General features: G+C 36.1%; 1 protein-coding gene across 1 annotated transcript in view; it reads left to right on the top strand.

Moving 5' to 3' along the window:
• The window catches only part of Cul4 (cullin 4), a 95,930-nt gene extending 83,780 nt beyond the window's left edge, over positions 1 to 12,150 (top strand). The window contains exon 13 of the mRNA XM_069830969.1: positions 11,737 to 12,150. Coding sequence (XP_069687070.1) covers positions 11,737 to 11,832 — 96 coding nt within the window. The 3' untranslated portion in view covers positions 11,833 to 12,150. The remainder of the gene's footprint in view (positions 1 to 11,736) is intronic.
• The last annotated feature ends 4,923 nt before the right edge of the window (positions 12,151 to 17,073 follow it).

The following is a 17,073-nucleotide window of genomic DNA, read 5'->3' as shown; positions in this document are numbered from 1 at the left end:
TAATACATGAATGGTGAATTTGCAAAATGACTCAAGTCCCTAGAAGTAGTTTCGAGAAAATTAAAGAAAACTTTTTTTGGCTTTGCTGAACCGTATATTGTTACAATATAATGTATGTATGTAAGAGAAATAGTTTTAGTATAAAAATTGATACTTTTGTACTTTTCTTCAGGTCGTAAAAAGTTTTAATTATCTTCAGGACTTAAATTATTCTACAAATTAACTTCAATCCTTCATCATAATTATTAGGTTACTGACACATAAACATGTTTAACTAAATGTATTTATACCAAAATCATAAAATAACCTTATTGCAATTGAAATAACTACTGAAGCTTTCCTGGCGACGTGATAATTCGAAATTTTCTCGGGCTTCCAGCCAGGTCATAAGTTGGTGATCCACCGACGTTTCGAGGATGTTCATCTTCCTCATCTTCAGGGTTAAGTGACAGCCAATCGGCGCACAGCTCCTCGGCTGACTCCTTCTGGCGCTATAAATTAAGGAGCTAGGTACCCTCAGATATCACTTAACCCTGAAGATGAGGAAGATGAACATCCTCGAAACGTCGGTGGATCACCAACTTATGACCTGGCTGGAAGCCCGAGAAAATTTCGAATTGACTTATTGCAATTGTTGAACAACATTATTTTGAACAACTTTTTAATCATAAGAGCATAGACCTCCGATGGAGAAAAGTATGATGTTGAAGAAATTTTTCTGATCACTTACTGCCATTAAGAATTTGATTAGTGTGTTGTTTTTATTTTGTCCCAGACAACTGTCGCAAAACAACCACCACTTTCTTTAATATACTGGATGGGACACAGTTATTGAAGTAGTGTGCAGGAGAAAATTACATACCTCATTAAGACTTTTCTTGGCCTATCCCTCATTGTAGACACAGAAGGACATTTCACTAGTTTTCGTGTTGTGCACAGAGAAAGCTGGGACGGTAAACTGGCGATAGTACATATCCTGAACTGGTGTTTAGGCAAGCATACATTTTTCGTGTAGTCATATGTGACAGCAAGAAAATCCTCTCTCTCGATGCTTAACTTGGCTCCATTTTATAATACTTTTTACTCCAGCTACAAGTTAAGCACGATTACTGAGCATATTGCTTTTCATTTTCATGCTCTGTTCTTCAAACGTAATAAGTTTCCTCAACTAAAGAATTACCAATAACAACAGACAAACATTTTGTCAGCTGATTGTATGATTAAAATTGCATATTATGTAACAACTTATGTCCAGGACTAAAGTTGTTTTACCTCTTAACCAAACATTCTGCTACTAATAAAAACTATATAAAAATCGTGGATTAAAGTCATTCTGCTACTAAACGATGCCCTTGCACACAATAACATAATCATGCTCTCAACTCAAAACTCCCAAAATGTGGACTTAAGTCGCTTTGTAAATTCATCATTCACATATAAAAAAGACGATATAATAATTTTTAATAAATTTGAGGACCGAATGAGCAATGCTTGTGTTCAGTTGCAGTAATTGTGTAGACTTAATTGAAATTTAAAAATGCATGATATTAGTGAACCTTAAGGAACTTCATTTACAAATCTAGTAAAGTAGATAAACATCAGCAGTCTCTTGTGAATGTTATCTAGTCTATTGATGATACTAAGGAGAAGAATTCGACCGGCACTGTGGAAAGAGCACTCAGCACGCATAGCTGTGAGGTCCTGGGTTCGATTTCCTGTGCCGGAACGAATTTTTCTTAAATTAATAGATATTCATATGTTTCTTGACAATTTTATTTAATTTTTTCAATCTGATTAATTTTTCTGCATAAGAGACTGGTGATGGTAGAGAAAGTAAAGGAGAGGAAATCGAACCAGTGACCTTTATTTTAAATCGTAGTCCTTAACCAAGAGACTACTGTGGCAATCTGCCGATTGCCAATAAGGCAGGTACTGCAAGTTCATGTTAGTGTACATCTTGCTGTCACCTAAACGACTAAATTCTGTGTTGTTCCATTATTATTCGAAATGAACATCAGTTGTAATCCATACTACAGTATTTTCTGTGGAAGTGACATCACATTATTAAGAGAGACAGAAAATTTAACCGCAACAGTGTATATATTTATGGGTGTATGAGTCATAGAAGTTAACTTTATTTGTTGTTTAGTACTTACAAATTCAATTAATGCCAGATATTTTGGGAGGTAATATATGGGGAAGAAGACCCATATGCACAGAAACAAGTACAGTATGCTGTGCCAAGCTTTGTGTGTACATGCATGCTTACTATATGAACAAACAACTTACTACTTGCTTTTTTGGCTGAATTCATTTTTGAAAATCCTTTGTAAGCTATTGTTACTCACTGAAAACACACATTTAGCTCAAACAAAAAGTTAATAACATTTCTGTCATTTAAATGGAAAAAAAAAAATAATTTAACTAATTAGCCATTCTATTGCATGATGTTCAAAGGCAGAGTCACCCAGTGATTTTTTGGTGACATACACTTCTGAACACAGTCAGCAGTGAATGTCCACTCCTCTTTCCCTAATTACAGCCCCCATTCTATTAGTCATACTCACGTTGACATTTTGTATTGTCTCTTAGGTGATATCCTTTCATTCTTGCAGCAACACCACTCTTAATATCAGCCATATTTTTGGAGATACCATCTCGATGATGTACAGTAGCGTGCAAATTAATCCGAACAACGTAATTACTTATGCAAAAACACTCAAACGGGATAAAAAAAGGATCTAAGACATACCTCAGTAATCTATGTGGCCTCCCTTGTTCCTAATAACAGCTCTGAGACGATTTGGCATGGATTCCACTAATTTCCCACAAATATTCTTCATTTCTTCATCGCGAAACCATACACCAATGAGGGCAGAAATCATCTTCTCCTTTGTAGAACAATCCATTTTTTGCATTCTTCTTTTGCAAATTGGCCACAAGTTCTCAATGGGGTTGATGTCGGGTGAGTTGCCTGGCCTGGGGAGTACCTGAATATTCTTCTTGTTGAAGAATTCTGTAGTTTTTCGAGTCGTATGGCATGGTGCCAGGTCTTGTTGGAACACACCTCTGCCATCCGGAAATGATTTTTGCAGCTGGGGTACGATTCTGGTTTCCAATAAGTGAATATATTTATCAGAATTCATCATTCCCTTGATAGGTATTAATGCTCCAGGCCCTTCATGTGTAAAACAACCCCAAAACATTACTTTAGGCAGGTATTTGGGTGCTTGTTGGAGATGAGCTGCTGTTACTTTTTCGGATCCTTTCCGTACGTAAGAAACACGGTGGCCGTGGACCTCGAAATGAGACTCATCGGAAAAAAGTACATTCTTCCAGTCATTCATTGTCCAGTGTTGATGTAATTTTGCCCACATTAAGCGTTTTTTGCACATAACAGGGGTTAGCAGTTGCTTCTTAATAGGCTTACAAGCCCTTCGTCCAGCTTCCAAAAGCCTACGCCGCACTGTTGTGACGTGAATATTCGCCCCAGTGGTAGCCATTAACTTGCGGGTTAAGTCGACAGCAGTTAGTCTAGGATTTAATTTACTTTTCGTGACAATTAAACGATCATCTGCATGTGAAGTCTTCCTTTTCCGGCCACAGTTTCCTTTTTTCTGAGGTGTGATGGATCCAGTCTCCCTTTATCGTTTTATGGTCGAATTAACAGTAGTGAAACCAATGTGACATTCTGCAGCAATTTGCCTCTGTGTCATAGAAGAATGCTCTGCTAATGTTATAATTTTAGACCGTTTTCGTGGAGTTGTATCCATTTGTGAAGATGACAGAATGTACACAGGATTGCAGTATTAAGTCTTCAACACAACTGAAATGCTTATAAATACAAAACGACAGGCAAAATGTCACATATTATAAAAAAAATAATGACAGACCTTGAACAATGGAATTACACGTACTACAGATGTCAATTAAAGCGGTATGAGCAGCTGTGAGGCCAACAATGACAGAAAATGTAAAAATATGTCGTGTTTGGATTAATTTGCACGCTACTGTATACCTCTTCCCAACATGTTCCAGATGTATTCTATGAGAAATCTGGACTCCCAACCTTATCCAGAAAGAATTTTCAATTTATTCGGTCACATTTTCTCAGATAATAGAAACAAACTGTCTGAAAATCTCTTCAATGCAGAGCTGCTAGTAAAAATTAATTTTGGAGTACCATGTTCTGAAATTGTCCAATTTCTTAGGGACATTTCTAATATCATTTCTGCAGCAAAAATTTAACCCCTTTCCTCATACTGGGACAGCTATGGCACATACCGGTTTTATATTCATATAACATTATATAACAAGGTACAAATGTCACCTGTACTTTGGATTTGGTCCTAAAGTTTCAGAGTTAATTTAAACTCAGTTTTTTGCTTCCCTTGTAAAATTTTTATTTTGGCGGTTAGCAGGTTTACACTCTAAGCCGACAATAAATATTACAATTTATGATCAGTATGTATACTTATGTCCCGCGCCGTGGCGGTCTAAGGCATCCCGCCTAGGATCCGCGTTACGGAATGCGCGCTGGTTCGAGTCCTCATGGGGGAAGAAATTTTCTCATGAAATTTCGGCCAGTGTATGGGACTGGTGCTCACCCAGCATCGTGATGCACTTGGGGAGCTACGATAGGTAGTGAAATCTGGTTGCGAATACCAGCTATAACAGCTGGGGGGATCATCGTGCTAACCACATGATACCTCCATTCTGGTTGGATGATCGTCCACCTCTGCTTCGGCATGTGGGCGTGAGGCCAGCAGCCGGCTGATCGGTCTAGGCCCTTCACGGGCTGTAGCGCCACGGATTATTATGTATACTTATGTCAGTATTTCCATGCAGGCACAAATGGGCACAAATGTAAAATTTGAAGTGTGTCCAGGAATTGTACCAGAAAGTTGGCATCCCTAGGTTACCTCAGGTATATAATAGTGTGCAGTAAGGAAGCTATTTTCAACGAAGACCTGTCCTTGCCCCTGAATTTGTCTCGGCCAAAACCATAACTGAAACTCCATTGAAGGTTGTCCTATCTAACATGTTGTTGTTATCCAATGCTGAGCTTTGGCAGCGAAGCCATTAGCGCTCTTGCTCTCCAATATTTCTCTGTGGTGGATCTAACAGGTAGAACTTCACAGGTTTGTAGATGTTCTGCAGTCATTTCTTCTTCTTTGTGGCATAGAGGACAATTAGGATTCGTGTAAATTCCTATTTTATGCAAGTGTTTGGCCAAATAATCATGTTGGGTAAGCAGTCTGAATTTTGCTACTGCAGTTTTACGTGGGATTTCTGGAATAATTTCTGTTTTTCTTTTTTTTTTTTTTATTAAAATGTTCCATTTTTTATCTTCGGCTTTGTTATAATATAGTGCTTGGCTTTGCTTGATTTTATATTGTGCACAGTGAAAATCGTTTGCCTACCTTCCTCCAAACTCTCTCCTCCTCATGTTAAGCAGAATCTTGATTCATTGGTTAACAACACATTGTAACCACTGTGCTGGTACCCATCCTGTGTGTTGACATGTGAATCCAAGTCGAACAATGTGATGTTTTGTCAATTGTGGACCTGTAGGAGGTCTTCGGACCTTGAAACAAGATCTGTTTAGTATTCATCTTACTGTTCATTCACTTTGCCTTCCCACACTCAGAGACAATTTCGCAATTCAATGGCTCTGTCTGCCAATGAAATTGCTCTACCATAACCTCAACCTGATCTTCTGCAATAGGGCTGATGTTTCCAGGACTGTTGCACAGCTTGGTAGATATTACCTACTAGTGCACAAAGTGTATAAGCAACATAAGTAGCTTCGTTATCCAATGCAACTGCTTTTGCACATTCTGAGGATTTAACATTCAAATGAGAGACAGTATACTTCAAATTAACCGTATGCATGGCAGAATGACAAGAGATCATTAAAATAACTTGACAACTTCCTACAGTTCTGTGTGTTACCATTCCTACCACAATGAAGTTTCTTCTGTCAGAAATGTTAATTGTTGTCATTTTGCTTCTTGATGTATAATGGAGACCTTACACATTCAATAACACTGTCTATACTGAATTTCATTACCGTACCATGATTACTGCATCATTACTTTTCCCACCTAACACACACACCATTAATGCCATTATTTGTCTTCTGTATCAGTCATGTCAATAAGGAGACTACATTGATTTTTATCTTCATCCCAGAATGGGTTTGCAAAGAAAAATGTACTTAGCTATAATTTAGCTTTGGACATGAAATGTCATGTTAAGCGCTGGTGTTGAATGGAGGAGTGACTGAAAAAACGTGATAATAAATAAATTGTATAAAAATTACAGATGCTTTATTACTCCTTACATCATTCCTTAGTATTATGAACTGTAGTTTTCTGATGTTCACAAACAATAAAGTATAGTATTCAAATACTTATTAAATGAGAATGTACGACAATCTGTCCTGGACAGTTTGTATCGCGACATTAAAAAAATTATAAGACATTGTCTTTCTAAGTATTGCAGCTCATTCATTCATTCATTCATTCATTCACTGCAAACACAACTTTCTCCAATCTGTCCTATTTTCTGCCTTCCTCTTCATTTCCTCATATGATCCATATATTTTAATGTCTTCTATCATCTGATATCGTCTTCTGCCCCCAAACTCTTCTCCTGTTCATCATTCCTTTCAGTGCATCCTTCAGTAGGCAGTTTTTTCTCAGCCAGTGACCCAACCAATTCCTTTCTCTCTTCCTGATCAATTTCAGCATCATTCTTTCTTCACCCACTCTTTCCAACACAGCTTCATTTCTTATTCTGTCTATCCACTTCACATGTTTCATTCTTCCTCATATCCACATTTCAAATCATCCTATTCGCTTCTGTTCACTTCATTGTAATGTCCATGTTTCTGCCCCATACAATGCCACACTCCATACAAAGCACTTCACTAGTCTCTTCCTTAGTTCTTTTTCCAGAGGTCCGCAGAAAATGTTTCTTTTTCTATTAAAAGCTTCCTTTGTCATTGCTATCCTTCTTTTGACTTTCTGACAATAGCTCATGTTACTGCTTGTAGTACACCCCAAGTATTTGAAGCTGTCCACTTGCTCTACTGTGTCATTTAGAATTCGCAAGTTTACCTTCTTTATTTTTCTTCCTATGACCATGTGTCTTTGTCTTATTCCCATACTGCTCATAGCTGTTATTTAGCTCCAGTAGCATATCCTTTAGTATCATCTCCTCTTCTGCTAACAATGCAGTATCATCAGCAAATATTAACAACACCATATCATCAGCAAATCTTATGCAATTAACATAAATTACTTCTTTCAAATTCTTATATTGAATAATGCACACATAATAAATAAAGAATATGCTAAATCACTGGGCTAGTAAGCCCCACCTCCCTTTGGTTTTGCTAGAGTTATTAGAGACATGTCTTCATAAGCATGATGCGAAAAGCACAGATTCTCCCCTCCAATAACCTCATTCAGTTGGACGTTTGTATGGACTGATTGTGCTTATAGTTGTGGAGGAACTTCAGAGCATGGACACCCAGGAGATTGACTGGTGCTCCTCAGTCTGACTTCGATGCCAAAATTTTTTTCAATTTTTTCTGGTAGTTGGATCAAAGAGTATTTATTTCTCTCCTCATATTAGCATGATTAGCTCCTGGTTTTATTTTATTATAAATGATTCTCAGCTTAACCTGGAGCCAAATTTCTTTTTATTTTGTTAATGTAAAATGGATTTGAAGAATTCCTCAGTTTGGGAAGACTTTCATATGTTTCAGTGAAGTTTTGAAGAACATCATTTTCTGAATCATATTCTTTTGGAATGGATTCGTTTGTGTTTGTTTTGCACTCAGAGTGCTCAACTTTCCATCTCAGTTCTGCGTTTTGAACTCAGTAATGATGGAATAATGATGTGTGGTCTCTTACACAATCATTTATTAATGACATCCTGTCCATTTACCAGTACTGACTCTCTGAGATTAGAATATCCTTGTCATTATCGTATCATTACTCTTACCATCATTTTGTCTCTAAGGGTCTTACTGTATCAGTAATACCGTCATTATTTCCAAGTAATGACAAGTTTAACTTGATCAGTAATTTAATATAATACAGTATAGTGTAATAGTGTTTTGTTCTTTTCACTTTTCGTTTAATTTCATAGGTTGTGTATTTTGTGACCTGGTGGAATGTAAGAGGAGGCCCTAGGGACTTAATTCCGCCAGTATAAATGAATAAGTAGAATAAAGTAAATAAAAGAATATAAAACATTAATGAAAACTTTTACTCATTTGCTAAGCATTAGAACATTAATGTGATGATTTGCGGTGCTTTCCTGAAACAAGTTCTCAATATCTACTTGAAGTTCTGCCAGAGAAAGTGTTAAGCAAGATTCCATTTATGCACTAATGGAATTTCTAGTTTTTGTCTTAATTGCCTTTAAAGGTGAAAAAGGACTTTTACATACACATGTACTGCCAAATAATGATAGTTTTCGAGTGAATATTTGTGCACTCTGGGAAAACAGTCTTTTGATAAGAAATCCTCAGGAATACCACACTTTTTGGCTTGTAAGGATGGATATCCTTGAAGATCATAAATCGAACTCCTTCTCTTGAAACTCGAAATTTGTTAATTCTTCTTCCTCCAACTGTTCGCAAGATGAAAAGTGTGCTGTATCATTTGCTTTCAGTGCATTTTGTATTATATCAAGTTTGGTATGGAATCCTTCAATATGTCCATAGAGCTGGTAGCTATTTTGTTTTCTAGTTGTAATTTCACATTTAAAGTATTCAGGTGAGATGTTAACTCAGAAATGCGTGTATGTATGAATTTCTTATCTTTTAGTGTATATTAGTATTTATTCCCAATTCTGAGAAGGGTAGAAATTTCATTCCTTAAAGATAGTTTACAGCACTAAGCCAGCACACTTCACAGCGCAATGAAATGCTACCATGTTCAGCATTCAAGAACGCAATAAATGCTTTATGTTTTTGAGCTTTCTGCCTCCCCTGATTAGTAGTAATAGTAGCTTAATGCTCGGACACTTGGCTTAACATCATTCGTTATTATGCTTCCTTTTTATACAGTTGTATAATTCTATAAGTTAGTTAACCTGACTCAGAAATGTCATCCCTGACATAATACTGGTCAGTGACTTCACTCATCCTCCCTTTCTGCCCCTGTAGGCTGTAATCTGTACAGCAACCCTGAGACAAAAATAGTTCTCACAAAAGCATTTGAAAAACACCCCTCATCCTCCATATTGCCTTCTAGAATACCCAAAGCCTTACTGCTCATTATGACGAATTACATTCTATATTCTCTTCCTTAAACCTACACGCAATTTTAATTTCAGAATCTTGGCTGAAACTCACTCTTCCTTCCTCAGTTGTTGATTTAGATGGATATATATTAGTTAGAAATGAGGCGTGAAGATGGAACAGATGCTTATGTTAAGTCAGACTTAAATCCTGAACAATGAAAGAGTAGTGGAACGGAGAAAAATACTCTCTGGCACCGAGATTTGAACTCGGGTTTTCAGCTCTACGTTCAAATTCTGGTGCCAGAGAGAATTTTTCTCCATTCCACTACTCTTTCATCGTACGATGACGCAAAATATCTGCATGGAAACATCATATTATGTATGTATGTATTTATTCACACTGCAATGGGTATATACCCGGTGGCAGTGGTAACTAATTACACTCAATAAAGACAATAATAAACACAATTAATAAAAAATGCAATTAATAATAATACTAATAATTAATACTAACAATAATTAATAATAATAATAATAATAATAATAATAATAATAACAACAACAACAGGGAACATCCTAAATTAAATGAAGCACGATCGGTTAAAATAACATTTAAAGTAAATCTAATTTGTACCTTAAACCTATGTTCGAACTAAAACCCACGAGTATGATATGTTCATATCTGCACAAGTACCTTTCAACACTACACTCATTTCGCTGTCAACTCACTCACTGCACTGGAACTACAACACATTTCACTGTTCAAATACTTTGCACTGACACTATAAACTATAAAGCTTCACTGACAGGAACACGTTTCACTTACTCAACACACTTCACTGACACAACATAATTCTTCACTGATACAACACTTCAAAAACAAAATATCAATTACACCCTTTAAATACTGTGTATAATTATCGTCTATTAGTAAAGTCCTTAAGCCTATTTTTAAATACATTTTTGGTTGTTGGTAAAGCCTTTAGTAAGTCTGCAGGTAAAGCATTCCAGTCCCTGATAGTACGATTGAGAAAAGAAAACTTTCCAGTGTCCGTCCTCTGTCTTCTTTCCCTTAATTTATATGAGTGGTCATTCCTTGAAGAGTAATTTGGTGGCTGCAACCTATTTTTTATTTCTCTCCAGGCAGGGCTCACCTCTGTATGTTTTGAACAGTGTGCATAATCGAATTCGCGTTCTCCTGTCCGTGAGTGTGTCCCATTTTAATGATGAATTTTTCCGACAATACTTGAGAGCCCGTTTTTTAATCTTTTCCAGTGTCTTAATATGTTCTAGTCTGTAGGGATCCCAACATGCAGCACCATATTCCATTACTGGACGTACTAGTGATTTATATGCAATTTCTTTGGATTTATCAGAGCCTTTTCTTAGTACCCTCATCACAAAGTGTAATGCTCTCCATGCTTTTCCCGCTGTGTCTGTAACGTGTTCCCCCCAGCCAAGATCGCTGCTAAATGTTATTCCGAGATATTTACATTTGTTAATTTCCGGAATGGTTTCACCCCCTTCCGGAATGGTTTCGGTACATTAAATAATATATATTAAATCCTGAAGTTACATATGCATCCCCTGGAGATTACAACATCAAACCGGAAGAATTATATATCAAAGTCATTACGGATTTCCAAAAATGTTTATTATGCGTGATATAACACCTCCACATATAAATGATGTTAATCAACTATAAAATTCACTAGTCATTGTAATTACACATTACGAACACGTTGTTGTCATGGGTGACTTCAATACAAATTTATTAGCCTTAGACTCGGTATATATCAATTTATTTTACAGTCATAGTTTTGTGCTCTTTAAGAACAGGACTTTTCACCCACTTTTCAGGGAAATATTCATTATCATTGTTGCAACACAAATTACTGCACAGAGAATATGCTTCTACCACAGTCACTAGCACTCAGCTGCTGGTGAAGTAGCTCCACAGACCTAAAAGTAGTCAAATTAATTCCAGCTGGTCGTCGCAGCAGGATACAGTTTGAGATGGCAGAAGTCAGCCAAACAAAAAGTTTCATGTAAATGTGGCTTTGTCCCAATAATACAAACACTATCTTCACATTAGTTGAGGGAAAAACAAATATACGACACATAACCAGATGACATGTCAGAAACCACTTTTTGGTGAAAGGGATGGTGGAACCTGGTATTCACTTTAAAATCTTAAAAACATATTTTAAAGCATCACAGTGCTTTATCAGTATTTCGTATAAGCTACTGAAGAAACTAAAAGTCGAGAACATATTTTGCTTGATTTCATTGATGGTCACATTATTTTATGAATTTGATAAACCTTTTGATTTCATGTTTTGTTTCCGTTAGTTTCCTTGCTGTAAACTTCATAAATATTTTGTCAGAATTAATCATCATTATATTTGTAACTGCTATAAATTTTATTATGTCTTGTTGCAATCTCAGTTTTTGTTTTCTATTTATTTTCAGCCTGCCGATCTGAAGAAGCGCATTGAGTCGTTGATCGATCGAGACTACATGGAGAGAGATAAGGACAATCCCAATCAGTATAACTATGTCGCATAAAGCAACACAGAGACACAAGATACGGTTGTGCATATAATCACAAAATGAAGAGGGATAGAGTGCAGTGTCGTATTGAACATTAACTGCAGTTGACTGTGAAGTGAAGTTGAAGATAAAAAGTGTAAAAAGTTAATAAAATACATCTTAAAATATGTCAATGAGTTGCTTTTCAAATGGGATAAAGAACATACACCAGAATTCTCTTCTTTGTCTTTATTTTTATTTTTTTTTTACCTTCCTGTGTGACTGCGAGTGTGAGTAGAGATTAATAAAACAAATTCGTCATTAGTTGTGTAAATAAAAATGTATTTAAGATGGTCTTGTGTCATAAATCATTTCAGATACATTAATTGGCATACAGCTCTTTATAAAACTGATGTACATAATGCGTATTTTCTTTAATACTTTATATTTATTGCTGCAGAATGAGAATTTTTAAGTTTAATTTCAAATTTCAAATTTGGCAAATTGATCTTCTTTTGAAATTTAATTTTATAAAGAAGTACATTCTGACTTAATGGCACTTTTTAGCTACTGAATGATGCATGTGAAGTTTTCCTCTTCTTCTTCATCATCATCATCATCATCATCATCATCATCATCACCCTCTTTCACATATTAGACCTAGTACACTCTAAATATTGTTGAAAATTTACAAGAAGTATCTCTGAATTCAAATGTTGCTTATATAATAACTGTACCATAGTGGATCACATGTTGGTTGAGTCTTTGTTTTAAAAGAGGGTAGCTGAAAGAATATTTAGATTATTTTGGGTAAGTATACTCTCATACCAGTGGCGGCTCCTGCGTATTTCTTAAGGGGAGGAAAGAAGGTAACAGGACGAAATGACACCTTCTTGAATGAAACATGCTATAAATTAGCCAACATGCATACATGTAAGACCAGGTAGTGTTGGGGTTGGTCTTTCCTTCTGTATAGCAATAATCTGTTCTTGCAAACTGAGTTTCCTAAATTTTCCAAAATATATGTTTTCACTTCCATTCATCGTTGAATAATTGCACAAATTAAGAATTACAAGGAAATTCACCTCGCAGCATTTTTCGAGCACACTACAGCATCACACGTGTTGGAAGAGACTGTAGCTACTAACACGGAATTGGAACCGCGGAAATGAGAATGGGAAATAATCTGAGAAAAGCGAGAAAACTGCACCCACCCACGTGGTCTGTGTTGCCACATGTACATTTTAAAAGTTGAGTATCACATGCTTTTGAAGAATATTAGTTCTTGTAAAGTCATACTACCATTATTGTTCAAAGTTGCCGGTGGCCAATTAATTTTTTATGTTAAAAATAATGGAGTTTGGAGTACTACTTTCAGTTTCAAATATTTGTACAAAACTGACAACTTGGCTGTTGCCCTGTCTAGTACACAATGAATGGAAGTGAATTTCAGGGGCCAAAAAGATCTGCGATACTAACGTAGAATTACTTCCTCTTTGTTTTATATAAACCTGACTTAAACTTTCAAATATCCTTGAAAGTTTCAAACCATGAATAGTAGCTTATATAAAGTGCAATGAATAATATTTTTGATTTATACTTAAAAAAAAATGTTTATATGGTGTCTTTCATAGCGTTACGTTAAAACTTTTTTTATTGTGCCTCCTCCTGGATGTGTTATAGTCTGGTTGAATGCAAGATCGTTAGATGGTAGCGGTAGCGAGCTTGCTGCACGAGCAATCGATTTCTATTTCCCACCCATGCGCTGATTCAAAGGAGGATCTCCTCCCTCTCCGTTCATTTACTCCCTTTAAAACTCTGCTTCTTTCTCTGGCCGCCAGTGCGCTGTTGTCTATGTATGTTAACTGCAGTAAAGGAGGAATGGATTGACTTTCCTCCACACAAACAATCTCACATCTTTCTCACAGTTTTCGCTCAGCACATGAGCGAGCATCGTTTAAAACTCGATCAACCAAGGTTTTCTTATAGCTGTGCTTCCTTGAATTTCAAGGCACATATTTTATTTGGTATTTACTTTCAAAAGAAAAAAAAATGTGAGGAGGACGTTCCTCCCTTCCCTCCCCCGAGGAACCGCCACTGTCTCATACTGTGGTTCAGTGACATAGTCTATATGCCGTGAATTGTTATATTTTGTATTATAATTTCATACTCACTGCAAAATAAAAGTTTACTGATATACACGAGATACCAACTGAATCAGTATCGAGTATTATTGAGGCTTATCTTGTTGTCCATACCATTTGTTCTGAAGGCTGATCATGTACATTGTTTCCGAGGCAATTTATATAAAATATTTTGTTAAGTGCCCTTTTACAGTAATTGTTAAATAAATAATAGGTATGAAACAGCAAAATTTGACTTAGAATGTTGTATTAAGAGCATTTCTTTACATCATTTTGGATTAGGTATTGGAGCTTGACATTGGGAATTAAAGAGGAAAGAGACAGTGATTTTGTTTTGCTAAACACTTTTTTGCATATTTTTAGCATTGTTTAGTCATAAACTCCAGTAAAATTGTCAAGAGTATCTGCCAAACTTTGTCTTCAACCGTAATAAATAGCATATTTTCTATTATACAAACAAATTCATTCTATAATGTTATGACAGATTATGAAGAAATGGCGAATTTCACTACACTGTATATGCATATGAGCATTAGTATTATGTTGAATGAAGATCTAGTGATGTGTTGTACTGGGAGTTTTACCATTTCAGTAAGTGACCAGAATGGTTAGAACCTAATATCTACTGAGATGAAAAGAACTATAATGCAGAATTTATTTTGGATGTATTTGAGTATGTGTATTGCAGTCCAAAAGCTATGCAGAATCTCATGATGCCTTACAAATTTTATACCATAAAACTAAGTAGTTAAATATTCAAAATGGCCGTGAAGTTATTGGACAAAGGTTAGTACCGTCTGTCTCCTCCCCTCTCCCCCCACAGTAGCTAATTTTGATTTTTCATCATTTTAACTGAATGGTTTGCCCCATCCTCTAGTAGCAAAGTGCCAAAACTGTAGGTTTCTTTGGCATCTCTGAATTACCTGTGGTCTGTCATGGAAGGTGGATCTGTATCAGTATGGTGATGAGAATATATTGTTAATGGATATAGGTGGAATTTTGGCATGGGAAAAAGTAATGTGTTGCAAAAGTCTGCCTCAAACAGTGCTTTATTTATCACAAATTCCACTTGAACTCACCAATATTGATCCAAAGTTTGACATTGAAAGTCAATGTTCTATCTAATCCAGGCATGTACAACTCCCACTATGCAGACTTAGAATCAAGAATAGCTGGGTGAGCAGGAGGGAATATGTATGTGTTGGTTAGACAAACGAAAGGGGTGCCATTCAAGCAATGGTTTACACTCATTAACAAGGTAATTTCTATGCTATTTCTAAAAGCATAGTAGAACCTCGATTTTTAAGCAGTGCACAGTAATGACTTATAACCACTATTGTCTACTTTCTGATTTGTGCCTTACACAATGGAATAATTTCACCATATGCATAATTTTCATTTGGTTCTATCAAGATTAAATAAACACTTTCATCCCCTTTGGAATATGATAAAAAATTTCACTTTGCGCCCACTTGCTGGAATATTTCTTAGTAATTACTAATATTAAAATGGACATCATTGTCGTCTTCCTAACAAGTATTAGGCCGAGTGGCCTGTTATGGTCTCAAACCCCACCAATTGCACCTCTCTGGGCTAGCAACCCATTGAGCGTCATTTTCAACAGAAGCCTCAGATGACAAAGATAGAATGGACATAAAAAACAAAATTAGTTGTAAGGAATGCAGAAAAATAAGCGACAATGTAAAGCATCTTAAATTGTATCACATAGATTTACTTATGGCTTTTGAGGAACTGGAGGTTCATTGCCACCTTCACATAAGCCCATCATCGGTCCTTATCCTGAGCAAGATTAATCCAGTCTCTATCATCGTATCCCACCTCCCTCAAATCCATTTTAATATTATCCTCCCATCTACGTCTCGGCCTCCCCAAAGATCTTTTTCCCTCTGGCCTCCCAACTAACACTCTATATGCATTTCTGGATTTGCCTGTACATGCTACATGCCCTGCCCATCTCAAACGTCTGGATTTAATGTTCCTAATTATGTCAGGTGAAGAATAATGCATGCAGTTCTGCGTTGTGTAACTTTCTCCATTTTCCTGTAACTTCATCCCTCTTAGCTCCAAATATTTTCCTAAGAACCTTATTCTCAAACACCCTTAATCTCTGTTCCTCTCTCAAAGTGAGAGTCCAAGTTTCACAACCATACAGAACAACTGATAATATAACTGTTAAGTTTCAGATTTTTTGACAGCAGACTAGATGACAAAAGCTTCTCAACCGAATAAAAACAAGCATTTCCCATATTTATTCTGCATTTAATTTTCTCCCGAGTGTCATTTATATTTGTGTTGTTGTTGTTGTTTTCTAATGCCAGGCGTTTCACAGTAAAGTCATTTGACCTCTTGCACTCCAATATTTTTCAAAGATATTATCATGACCAGCCACTGAAGCACAGATTTTGAGGTGTTCTGAATCCATTTCTTGGTTTGGGTTGCACAATGGGCAGTTAGGGGACTGATATATTCCAATTCTATGCAGGTGTTTGGCCAAACAATCATGGCCTGTTGCCAATCTCAATGCAGCTACAGACGATTTTCGTGGTAAATCGGGAATTAATTGTGGATTTTGATGCAGAGAGTTCCATTTTTTCCCTTGAGATTGAGTTATCAAATTTTGTTTGTTGAAGTCTAAGTATGTAGATTTAATAAATCTCTTCACAGAGTAATACGTAGATTTAGCAACAGGTCTGTAAGTAGCAGTGCTGCCCTTCTTTGTTACTGTTGCTCCAAGATATTTGAATTTTTCCACCTCTTCAAAAGATAAATTTCCAATTTTTATATTTTCATTTCGTACAATATTCTGGTCACTAGACATAATCATATACTTTATCTTTTCGGGATTCACTTCCAAACCTATTGCTTTACTTGCTTCAAATAAAATTTTCGTGTTTTCCTTAATCTTTTTTGGATTTTCTCCTAACACATTCATGTTATCTGCATACAGTAGTGTGCAAATTAATCCGAACAACGTAATTACTTATGCAAAAACACACAAACGGGATAAAAAAAGGATCTAAGACATACCTCAGTAATCTATGTGGCCTCCCTTGTTCCTAATAACAGCTCTGAGACGATTTGGCATGGATTCCACTAATTTCCCACAAATATT

The sequence above is a fragment of the Periplaneta americana genome, chromosome 7, assembly GCF_040183065.1.
Source record: "Periplaneta americana isolate PAMFEO1 chromosome 7, P.americana_PAMFEO1_priV1, whole genome shotgun sequence".
Classification (NCBI taxonomy): Eukaryota; Metazoa; Arthropoda; class Insecta; order Blattodea; family Blattidae; genus Periplaneta; species Periplaneta americana.
The sequence above is the reverse complement of the archived record's forward strand: the minus strand, read 5'-3'. Positions and strand labels throughout refer to the sequence as shown.